General features: G+C 42.8%; 1 protein-coding gene across 1 annotated transcript in view; it reads left to right on the plus strand.

Moving 5' to 3' along the window:
• Positions 1–3,416: 3,416 nt before the first annotated feature.
• Positions 3,417–12,906, plus strand: part of mrps18a (mitochondrial ribosomal protein S18A) — an 89,802-nt gene continuing 80,312 nt past the window's right edge. Inside the window, exons 1-3 of the mRNA XM_048531963.2 lie at positions 3,417–3,598; positions 6,899–6,930; positions 8,964–9,071. Coding sequence (XP_048387920.1) covers positions 3,439–3,598; positions 6,899–6,930; positions 8,964–9,071 — 300 coding nt within the window. The 5' untranslated portion in view covers positions 3,417–3,438. The remainder of the gene's footprint in view (positions 3,599–6,898; positions 6,931–8,963; positions 9,072–12,906) is intronic.

Below are 12,906 nucleotides of genomic sequence, written 5' to 3' on the forward strand. Positions count from 1 at the left end.
ACCCACTCATGAACTGGGAAGGGAATTAATGTGTGGAGCCACAGGAAATGGGCAAGATATTAAATGTGTACTTCATGTCAGTAGTCACCATAGAGAAGGACGAGGCAGATGATGAGTCTGGGGAAGGGTGTGTAGGCCTTTTGGGTCATGTTGAGATCAAAAGGATGTGGTATTGGGGGTCTTGAAAAACATTAAGGTGGACAAGTCCCCAGGGCCTAATGGGATATATATACCTCAGAATACTGAGAGAGGCAAAGGAGGAAATTGCTGGGGCCTTGAGGGAAATCTTTGTATCCTCACTGGCTACAGGGGTGGTCCCAGAGTATTGGAGAATAGCCAATGCTGTTCCTTTGTTTAAGAAGTGTGGTAAGGATAATCCAGCTAATTACAGGCCGGTGAGCCTTACATCAGTGGTAGGGAAATTTTTAGAGAGGATTCTTCGAGACAGGATTTACTTCCACCTGGAAATCAGTGGGTGTATTAGCAAGAGGCAACATGGTTTTGTGAGGGGAAGGTCATGTCTCATGGACTTGATTGAGTTATTTGAGGAAGTGACGAAGATGATCGATGAGGCTAGGGCAGTGGATGTTGTCTACATGGACTTCAGTAAGACTTTTGACAAGGTTCCTCGTGGCAGGCTGATACAGAGGGTAAAGTTGCACGGGGTCAGAGGTGAGCTTGCAAAATGGATAAAACAACTGGCTTGATCATAGAAGCCAAAGTGTAGCAGTGAAAGGGTGTGGTTCTGAATGGAGGGCTGTGACTAGTGGCATTCCTCAGGGATCAGTGTTAGGTGCTTTGCCTATTGTAATATACATAAATGATTTGGAGGAGAATGTAACTGGTCTGATTAGTAAGTTTGTTGGTGCCACAAAGATTGGTGGAATTGCGGAAAAGCGACGAGGACCATCAAAATATACAGCAGGATATAAATTGGTTGGTGTCTTGGGCAGAGAGATGGCAAATGGAGTTTAAGAAAAATGTGAGATAATGCATTTTGGAAGGTTTAATCCAGATGGAAAATGTACAGTGCATGGCAGATTCCTTAAGCGTACTGATAGACAGAGGGATCTGGGTGTCCAGGTACACAGCTCACTGAAAGTGGCAATGCAGATGGAAAAGGTAGTCAACAAGGCATTTGGCATGCTTGCCTTCATCGACTGAGGCATTGAGTTTAAAAATTGGCAGGTAATGTTGTAGTTTTATCAAACCTTAGCTAGGCTACATTTGGAATATTGAATATTCAGTTCTAGTTGCCACGCTACCAGAAGGATGTGGTAGCTTTGGAGAGGGCACAGAAGAGATTTACCAGGATGTTAGATAATAAAATGTGAGGCTGGATGAACACAGCAGGCCAAGCAACATCTCAGGAGCACAAAAGCTGACGTTTCGGGCCTAGACCCTTCATCAGAGAGCTCTCTGATGAAGGGTCTAGGCCCGAAACGTCAGCTTTTGTGCTCCTGAGATGCTGCTTGGCCTGCTATGTTCGTCCAGCCTCACATTTTATTATCTTGGAATTCTCCAGCATCTGCAGTTCCCATTATCTCTGATACTATTTTTACCAGGATGTTGCCTGGTATGGAGGGCAATAGCTATGAGGAGAGGCTGGAGAAACTTGGGTTGTCCTCACTGGAACGATGGGGGTTTGGTGGGGGGGGGGGGGGGGGGGAGGGGGTGACCTGATAGAGGTCTACAAGAGTATGAAGGGCATGGACAAAGTGGACAGTCCAAAGCTTTTTCCCAGGGTGGAAGAGTCAGTTTCCAGGGGTCATGAGTTTAAGGTGCGAGGGGCAAGGTTTAAAGGTGATGTAGAGGCAAGTTTTTTACACAGAGGGTGGTGGGTGCCTAGAACTCACTGCCGGGGGAGGTAGTGAAAGCAGATACTGTAGTGACTTTAAAGGGCATCTTGACAAATATGTGAACACGTTGGGAATAGAGGGATATGGTTCCCGGAAGGATAGGGGGTTTTAGTTGAGATGGGCAGCATGTTGGTGCAGGCTTGGATGGGCTGAGGGGTCTGTTCCTGTGCTGTAATTTTCTTTGTTTTTGTCTCTGACAATGCCTGTTTGGCACAGAGGTTTATAAAATCATGAGGGAAATAGATGGTAATAATAGTAGATATCTTTTCCATCAGAGGGGGATTTTAAGACTACCAGGCACGTTTTTAGCATGAGATGAGAGAGATTTAAAAAGCCATGAGGGGCAAAATATTTACAGAGGCTGGTTCATGGGTGGAATGAACTCTGTGAGGAAGTGGTAGATGTGGGCACAATTACAATGCTGAAAAGACATTTGGATGAGTACATGAACAGGAAAAGTTTGAAGGGATATGGGCCAGGAGCAAGCAGGTGGGACTAGTTTAGTTTGGGATTATGTTCGGCATGGACTGGTTGGGCAGAAGCGGCTGTATGGCTGTAATTAGTTAATATCTCTTATTTTGGTGGTGCAGTTTTGAAGGAAGGACCAAATAGAACATAGAACATAGAACAATACAGTGCAGAACAGGCCCTTCGGCCCTCGATGTTGCGGCGACCGGTGAACTAATCTAAGCCCCTCCCCTAAACTATCCCAACATTATCCATATGCCTTACTCCTGCCCCTAAGCTCTTGGCTCTGAAATTCCCTCCCTAAAGTTCCCCTTCTATCATGCCTCCTTCAAACCAACCTCCTTGATCAAACTTTCAGCCATCTGTTCAAATACTTATTACAGTACTACATGGTACATTTTGATTGATAACATTTCTGTGAAGCATCTTGAGATGCTTCATTGTCAAGATGCTGTGCAAATAAAAGTGTTTCTTACATGTAAGTGATGTCATTTATTGCACCTGCGCATTTATAGCCCGTATAAATTGTGTTGCTGCGTAAAATGTTTTCCAATTTTACCAGAACTAGAAATATTTGAATTGCAAGCCCACACAATTTATAGGATTGGGATCCCTCAGCACCTTCGCTTAATCAAACTTTTTAAAAGGCTGCACATAAAATGCTATTTCCTTTATTTCTCCTCAGGGTCCACCTGCTTTGACTAACTTCCAAAAGGAAAGTTTTTAAAAAATGGTTCTGAAGGTATTCAATGCATTTAGAAATAGAAAACAAATAAAAGCAGAAAATTCTTTTTCCCTTCAATGTTGAATTTAATAATCCGTGAAGTAGCAGATTATGAAGAAATTTGGAATTGTGCTTGTCTGTTTACAGCAGCATGTTTCTTTATTTCAGCAATGCAAAGCAGAGCATTTTGCAATTAATTTTAACGCTTGAACAAAAGTGAAATGTGCATTGTTGAGAACTTTGTGTGAATATTGCAAATTTGATTGTTGTCCAGCTCTGTCGGGGCACAGTTGCTGGAAATGTCAAGTTGTGTTGGGACTGATTGACAGCCCGAACCGGAACCGGAAATATCCGGTGATTCTTTCCACGCCCCCTCGGGCTGGAAGAATGGCGGCGGCGTGGGCTCGGATGTCTGTTTGCCGGTCACTTTATACTCCGTCTCTCTGGGTGTCCGGACAGCGCCTTTTACCGGACGTCGTCAACGGAAAGCTGCTAAGGCTGGTTCCGGTGGGGCTGGTGGCAGCGCCGGCCCGAGGCCTGAGGGAAAGTGAGTGAGTGAGTGAGCGGGCGGGCGGAGGGCCGGTGTTGGGGGCGGGGCCGCATCGGAAATGGCGGGGCCACCTATGATTGACAGCTGAGATGGACTAATCAGCACAGGGCAAGCATTTGATTGACAGGCCCCTGTTTGATTGACAGGGTGGGCGTGTCATACAGCACAGAAACAGACCCTTTGGGCCAACTTCCCTAAATTAATCTCGTCCCTTTTGCCAGCGTTTGGCTCATATCCCTCCAAACCCTTCCTATTCATGTGCCCATGCAGATGCCTTATAAATATTGTAATTGTACCAGCCTCCAACACTTTCTGTGCCATTCTACCCACACACCACCCTCTGCGTGAAAACATTGTCCCTTAGACCCATTTTGTATATTTTTCCCCTCTCATCTTAAATCTGTACCCGCTAGTTTTGGATTCCTCTACCCAGGGGAAAAGACCTTGGTTATTCACCCTATCCATGACCCTCGTGATCATATAACCCTTTATAAGGTCCCCCCACAGTCTCTGACGCTCCAGAGAAAATAGCCCCAATCTATTCAGCTTCTCCCTATAGCTCAATCCCTGCAACGCCATTGTAAATCTTTTTGCACCCTCTCAAGTCTTTAAATGTTGTAACTTCTATAAATTATAAATTTTTAAGGTCCCAGCACTGATCCTTAAGGCACACTGCTCATTACATCATGAATCCTCTATCCATGTTAATATTCTACCTCCTACACCACGAACTTCGATTTTTGACCTTTTATGTGCCAGTTTATCAACAATCTTTTGCGAATCCAAGTACCGTACATCTACTGTTTACGCTTCACCTACAAGGGGCGGCACAGTGGCTCAGTGGTTAGCACTGCAGCCTCACAGCACCAGGGACCCGGGTTCAACTCCAGCCTCGGGTGAGTATCTGTGCGGAGTTTGCACATTCTCCCCGTGCCTGCGTGGGTTTCCTTGCACAGTCCAGAAATGTGCAGGCTAGGTGGATTGGCCATGCTAAATTGCCCGTAGTATTCAGGGGTGTGTGGGTGAGAGGGGGGTGGGTCTGGGTGGGATATATCAAGGGGCAGTGTGGACTGTTTCCACAATGTAGGGAATCTAGCCTAATCTGCAGCATCTGATACCTCCTCAAAGGACTCCTAGTGCATTAGTTAGTTATAATTTCCCTTTCACCACACCATGTTGACTCTGGCTGATTTCCTTGAAGGTATCTGCTATAACTGTTTTACTAATAGATTCGAACATTTTCATCATAACAGACATTAAGCTAACTATTCTCCTATCTTTTGACGTCCTCTTTGGATGAAAGCATTATATTTGTCATCTTCCATTCTAATTGGACTGCTCCTGAATCAAAAGATCAACAATTTTTTAATCATCTCATTACCCACTTCTAGCCTTAGAAAATCCATCAAGATCTGTTGGCCTGCAGCTCCAACAGTTTGCTCAGTACAACTTCCCTGGTGATTCTGATTTTTCCTGAGTGCTCCCTCCCTTCCATTTCATAATGTATTGCCCCTTCCAGGATGTTATTTGTACCCAGTACAGTGATGCAAAGTATTAGTTCAATTCATCTGCCATTTCCTTATTTTCATTATTCATTCTCCAGTCACTCTTACTAATACGCTTGCCAAAACTCACTTTATTAGCTCCTCTGAATATTTATAGAAGCTGTTAATGTCTATATTGATGTTTTTGGCTAACTTTCACTTATCCTGTAAATATTTTCTTCTTTGAATCTTTTCCTTTTTTTCTTGTTTTGACTTGCCACCACTTTTTGTACAATTGGAAGGTCTTTCTCCTAGTTTGATACAATCTTTAACATGTCTAGCTAACCACAGGAGTTAGTGAAGGTGGGGTCATTGAATGCTTTACAAACTGACATAGATTGATTTCCTTGCATAAGAAGAATCTAAAGTTTTCAGGGGGTAGATGGGAATGTGGAATTTGAAATGCAAAAATTCAGTCATGACTGTTGAATGGTGAAGTATCCTCAAGCGGCCGAATACATCCTTCTCCTGCCTTGTATGTTCATGGGAAAAGGTTTCACAATTAAAAGCATGAATGACAGAGGAACAGAAAGAAGTGCGATTGGGTTGGATGATGTGGGAAGAGGCTCACTGGTTGGGTCTCACAACCTGTTTCTGTGCTGCTTTCAGCATGTTTAAGAGTAGCCCAACATCAGAGTGAGAGACCAGGTTAGCACAGAATGTGAAGAATCCTAGAGGAGGGGGAATAATAAAATCAAATTGATGAGTTAAGAGCGTATGTCCTTGTGACCAAAGGATGTTTTGAAAATTTTTCTTAATGCGAAGTGCTGCATGTTGGGAAGACAAATCAGGGCAGGAATTATATACTTAATGGTGAAGAGACCTTGGAGTGCAGGTTCATTGTTCTTTGTAAGTGGAGTTGCAGGTAAATAGGAGAGTGAAGAAGGCATTTGGTATGCTTGCCTTTGTTGGACAGTGCGCTGAGTATAGGAATTGGGAGGTCATGTTGCAGCTGTACAGGACATTGTTTAGACCGTTTCTGGAATACTGTGTGCAGTTCTGGTTAGCCTCCTATCGGAAGGATGTTATGAAACTTGAAAGTGTTGGGAAAAGATTGACAAGTGGTAATTGTTACAGGGTTTTGCCAGGATCGGAGGGTTTAAGCTATAGGGAGAGGCTGAATAGATGGGCCTGTTTATCTGGAGCATCGAAGGCTGAGAGGTGACCTCATAGAGGTTTTTAAAGTCGTGCGGGGCGTGGATAGTGTAAGTGGGCTAGGTCTTTTCCCTGGATTGGGGGAAATCCAAAACTAGAGGGCATAGGTTTAAGGTGAGAGGGGAAAGATTTATTAAGGGACAACTTTTTTATGCAGAGTGGTGTATGTACGGTATGAGCTGCCAATGGAAGTGTTGAACGTTGTTACAATTTCAGCATTTAAAAGGCATCTGCATGGGTATATGAATAGGAAGGGTTTAGAGGGATTTGGGCCAAATGCTGGCAAATGGAATTAAATTTATCTTGGATATCTGGTCGGCATGGACGAGTTGGACTGAAGGGTCTGCTTCTGTGCTGTACATCTCTATGACTATATGTTTTAATTGACTTGTTTATTTAGAGAGCTTGAGTGTGTTTAATTTCACTTCATGTTAAAAATTTACCTGGAAAATATAAGACCATGGTGAAGAGATGGTCTTTTGCCTTAGAAATGTACATCTGATTTATTTGTCATTAACAGTTCCTTAATAAGCCTGAAGGTTATGATATCATACAGTAGATATTGGTTGTCAAATAATGACTTTTCTTTTTCTTGCAGTTATAAGGGTACAGGATGGACAGACCACAGTGGTGAGTAAAGTTGCTTGAGTGCCTCAACTAATCTACAAATCCTGCATCTGCACCATGCAATCAGTGGACAACTAATCACCATTGAATAGAGTAGCCACTAAACTGTCTTGTTGGAATGTCCAACTTCAGATAATGAGGCCAGCACATTGTCTTTCTTTTTAAATTGAGAAACTTTGTCCATATATGCACAACCCTCTGTGTGAAAAGCTTGCTCCTTATGTCTGTTTTAAATCTTTCCCCTCTCACCTTAGACCTATGCCCTCTAGTTTTGGATTCCCCCTACCCTGGATAAAAGACCTGGGTTATTCATCCTATCTACCCTCCTCATGATTTGCCCTATAAAACCTTTCCAGAATTTAATGTTTCAGTGAGATCATTATTGCTCTCCTGAACGCCAAAGTGTGTAGGGCCATTCTACTATTATCTCTTCTCATGATACAATCCACTCATTGCAGGAATGGATCTAAAATACCCAAGCATGGTTTCTGTAAAGATTTGAAGGAATATAATTGAGAAGAAATGGTTTCAATGTTCATGGATGATTCAAATTAAGTGAAAGGGAAGGAGAACAAGAGATTGAAGACCAATCCTGAGAGGAGGATTGTCTGCGAAATGATCATGTTTTTCTGTATTTTAGTTGGGAGTGTGAAAGTGCTGGACTAAGCTTGTCCATGCTATTCCTGTGCCGGTATGTTTCCTCTTCAAAGAGCCAGCAAAGACACAAGTTACCCTTCTTCAGGGCTGTGTCTGTTAATCCCTGAAACTTTGACTGTTTCTTACCTCCAGATGCTGCCTGGCCTGCTGTGTTCTTCCTGTCTCTTGTTTGTCTGTCTTGGATTCCAGAACCTGCGTTTTTTTTTTCCCCTGACAAATATAGTTAGTTTTTCAATTTTGTTCATTCCCTCAATACTGCAACCACATTTGTTAATGAATTCAGACTTTATTCACATTTTACTCCTCCACGTCTCAAGCATTAGCACATTAGTGTTATTCAAAATGCTTGTGATTCTCACAACAGATTGGAACAAAGAAATTCCTTTACATCATTTGTTTAATCTTTCCAGACCAGCAGCCCCATTGTAGGAATAAATGATATAGCACAAAGAAAAACCATTAAGCCTGTCATGTCTGTACTAAATCATTGAAGAAAAGTTCATTTGCATTTCTCTTCTCCTACATGTCCGTTTGTTTTTCTTTTTCCAATTCTGAAAACCGATATGGATTCTACTTCAACCACACTTTCTGGTAGGACATTTTACATTCCAGTAAATCTTTGCACAAAACAGGAGAAATTCTTGCCTTAATTTCGTTCTTTTGTTCACAGGAAATGGAGTAATCCATACCTCTCTACATCCTGACTACACCTACCACCGTGATTTGGTAACTCTTAATTCCTGTGTCAAAAAAATTATTATCTTAAATTAATGCTCCCGAGCTACAGATTTGCTGACCAACTTTACCGATTTACTTTCAGTAAAATTTCCAATCACATAGTACCTCAGAATCTCAGAACTTTCTCAATGCTAATGATTAGGATCTCAGTTTTTCTATTGTCTTCTCTTAACTAAAGCATTTCATCTCATGGGATGATGCTAAGTCATGCTGAGTCTATCTGGCCTGCTGTGTGAGGCCTTCACATCTTTTCCACCGTTAGAGCATCTAAAACTGGACCTGTCATTCTAACAACTTCCCATTGACCCCAGTATAGCTTCTGTTGACTGACTGCATCTTGGAAGTTCTGCTCCTCCACTTCTCAATTACTTTGCGGAAATGGCACTGTACTTATGGCATTGTTATTAATCCACATTTGTACTGACAGGGCAATTTTGGAAAAGCAGTGGTAATCCTCGCACTTTTCTCAAATGTTGAAACGTCATACCGAGAACTTCAGGAATGTGGTAGCAGATTGTCTTTGATCAATGTTGTCTGCTTCCTTTGTGATTGAGCGATTTTTTTGCTGTTTTGGTGGAAGCTTTTGAACTTGCATTGTTACTGACCTTCCTATTAGAAACACACTTTGATTATGCTTTCAGATTGAGGGAAAGAAAATTGAGAATTCGCCAGTGGCTTCTGTACCTCCAAATCCTTCAGGACAGTGCCCAATTTGTAGGTGGAACCTGAAGCATAAATATAATTACACAGTAAGTACACTGATTTATCTTTTGGTTTAATTGGATATTTTAATAAATGACCTTTGTTTTTACAACCACCTAGAGATGGGTTAAAGGATGAAGCTTTCTATCTTTGGAGTGTTTGAGACAAAGAACGCAGAGATCTTTTAGCGAAAGTTTGAAAGTACATGAGCGTCAGGGGAGAAAAGAATAGAAAAGCAGATGTGGTTAGTTAAATTTTAGTGGGAGAAAGTTTTGTGGAGTCTCAACGATGACTTAAGCTGGTTCAGCTAAATGGCTTATTACTGTTTAATTAAATGTACGATACAGCAATATGTTCCAATGTAAATTGTGTTTAGGCAGTGCCAAACTGTTGAGCAGAAGCAGAACATCAGCACCAAACATCTCATCGTGATGGAAACGGGTGCTGTGTTACTTGAAATGCTGTTTCGAGGTCGGGTGTGAGGACCATATGGTCACCATTTCTTTTCGGTAAATTTTATTCTTCACATCCGCTGCCAATTTTGCACCCAGACGCACATATGTGATCCAACCCAAACTCATGTGGCATGAATGAACCAAGAGTTTTGGGTGTGTGAGAGTTACATGAGAGTAGGAAAACCTTTCCATGCAGCAAGCGCTGGGATCAGGATTGCACTGCCTGAGCATGTGGCAGAGGCATGTCTAACTGTGGTTATCAAGAAAGAATTGGATACACACCTGAAGAGAGAGAAATTGCTGGGCTCCTGGGGAAGGGCATGGGCTGATATTGACTGAATTGCTCTTGGACAGAGCGGGCCTAGACCCACTGGGCTGAATTGCCTAATGTCATACTGTAATTATTCTGGTCTGTGATACACACACATCTTCAGTTGCTGATCCTTCCACCAAAACCCATCTCCACCCTGGAAAGTAGCTGAGCCACTCTGAAACTGGCAAACCATTCATTGGCCAGCCTGAGAAGAGACTTCACAGATCATTGAATGTGCAGCACGTTACGGGGAAGAACGCAGCACTCACTGTGCTCAGTGTAAGTGTATGGTGAGCCAAAGCCTAAGTGCTGAATTAATCTGAGGCCTCATTCACATTGATGTTACAAGTTGCTGGGGCAGTAGTAAGAAGAAAAGAATCCCTACAGTTTGGAAGGAGGCCATTGAGTCTGCACTGACCCTCTATAGAACACCCACTCAGACCCTTACCCCATCCCTGTAATCCTGCATTTCCCATGGCTAACTCACCTACCTTGCACATTGCTAGTCACGACAGGGCAATTTCCCGTGGCCTCTCCACCTACCTTGCACATCTTTGGGCTGTGGGAGGATACCGGACCACCCGGAGGGAACCCACACAGACACGATGAGAATGTGCCAGCTCCACACAGACAGTCACCCCAGGTGGGGGAATCGAACCCGGCTCCCTGGCGCTGTGAGGCAACAGTGCTTACCACTGAGACACCATACTTCCCATCAAGAACAACAGTGTGTTTATGTGGTAGCCTGGCCAACTCTCCACTCAACTAATCACAGTAGAAAAAATAAATCAAGTTTAACTACTCCTTAACTTGCATTTGCTTTATGGAAGCTTGGCTGTTGCATCTGGCTACCTAATTGTCCTGGCAATACTGCCATTTATCTACAACACAAGAACCATTGTAAATGCTCGTCCGTCTTTTTAAGAAGTGCCTTCAGCTGCCCTAAGCTCTGGTTTCTCTTTCTAAACTATTCCCCTCTCCACTTCTGTCCCTCCTGCGGAAATTTGCTGCAATCTACCTCTTTAGTCAAGCTTTTGATCATTTGCTTTAATAACTGCTTATGTGATTTAATGTCACGTTTATCCCTGCAGAGCCTCTTGTGCCTTGATTTAATTACTGTTCTTTAATATGTGTTGATGCTATCCATGGGTTGTACAAAGGTCAGACAAAATGGTGCGGGTGGGAAATTGGCGGATCAGTAACTTGTGTTTATCCTACTGGACAGAATGTAAGTTTATATTAAGTGTATCATGATGTTGAATAAAGACTGGAAACAACACTAGGCTTTTTTGACTGAGTGGTATAGTTTGGTAATGGATCAATGAGGAGTGCATTTGTGACTGGGCTTAGTGAAAGCGTTCCACCCAGATACGTGCTGTGCCGCACTCTGCCGTCTTACAAGAAGCAGCTTTTTTATTCATCCCTTTCAGCAAGCACCTGGGTGTGTTGTAAAAGTACAGTGAGTACCTATGGAGCAGAATAGTATAATTTGTTTCTTGACTCCACCTCAGTGACTTATTAGTGACTGATGTTTTCCATTCAGTGGTTCTGCAGCTCTCATTTAGCTGTTGCTTGTCGAGTATGAGATGTGAGCACGTAAGCTAGACTGGCAGTGTAAGGGAGCGCTGCACAGTTGGGGTTGCAATCATGCGATCCTCTGATGAGATAATGTTACACTGGGACCCTGCCTGACCTGTTGAGTGGATGCAAAAGTTCACTTGCCACTGTTTGAAGCAGGTTGTTGCAGGTGGTGGGTCTTCAGGTATTCTGAGCTGTATTCATCTCTTGACGAGATCTCAAACTGATTGCTGTGTTCTTGGGATTGTGGTCAAATTTGTCACCACTTTCTGAACATTACGTCAGTGGATACTCTTCACATTGGTACATGAGAGTTCTTGGGTCATCATGAAAACACAAAAAATACAACAGAAGTGGAAGGTTTTTTTCTTTAGTGCTAGGGAATAGCTTGAGATGAACTTGCAGCCTCATATGTTCACCGTCACAAAGAACAGCATGTAGCCCCGTCCTGTAGTGTTACTTTCCTCTTCCCCATTTTAGTTCATCTGCTGATTTTTCCTCATCCATGCTTTTGTCACCTCACAGCCAGCCTGTCAATGACATATTTCATATAGTGAGTTATTCCATGTAGGGTGCTGCCAGTAACAAATTCCACAAAAGCCTTGAGATGAATAAGCACCCTTTTTTTTGTTTCTCTCTTGCGGAGAATATTCTCAGTGCCCTGCCTATGCATTGTCAGAGAACAATGAGGTTCCACTTTATCTATACAACAGGTGTTGGGGAGGGGTGAGAAAACAGAGTTGAGTGATCACCAATTGTGCTGAGGGTGTCTATGCATATCTTGAGAACATGGGTGACATGATAATATGTGTACTAAAATCAAGAGCGCAGGCTTGGCAGTTGCTACAAATCCTTTGTGCCTGCTTTGCTGCACTAACAGATTGTAGCCTCTTAAAGGACTAAACAAGAGGAAAGCTATCTTGAACTTGGAGCCATGACCAGGAATTTGTTCAGTCACTAGCTGAAGACCAAAGCAGATTCGATTATGATAAGCTATTTTGTTAATGTAACAAGTTACTTCATGCCAGCATTTCAAAACCTTTTGGTGTAAGGGCGAATACTATTTGAACTTCACACACAATGGTATTGGTGCCAATTTGTTTCCATTACCACCGGGTCAAGTTCCAGTTGGAAACGAGGCAAAGTTGGCCAATCTCCACAGCTGACGGCCAACTTTGACTGCTTTGAGTAACAGAACCAAGTCGAGCTCGCTTATCTCAGTGATGTCATGAATCATATTCTGCTGTCAGAATTAGGAAGTTTCAGAACAGAAGTTGAGCCCCTTCAGCCTATTTTGGTAATCAGTTAGATAATGGCTGAAAAATAGCTGGACTCCATTTACATCCCCTGATTGAATAACCCTGAATACCTTTGTTATTTTACAGAAAATTCAGTCAATTGATTCCTAGCTTCAGCTTTTTATTCGGGGGAGGATGTGGGTTTGCAGGTGGGTAGATATTCCCTACCTTGTGTTTGATGAAGTGATTGATGACATTATCCCTGAGAGGCCTGGCTCTAATGTTAAAGATTTTCCTC

Source organism: Stegostoma tigrinum, chromosome 4 (genome assembly GCF_030684315.1).
Source record: "Stegostoma tigrinum isolate sSteTig4 chromosome 4, sSteTig4.hap1, whole genome shotgun sequence".
NCBI lineage: Eukaryota > Metazoa > Chordata > Chondrichthyes > Orectolobiformes > Stegostomatidae > Stegostoma > Stegostoma tigrinum.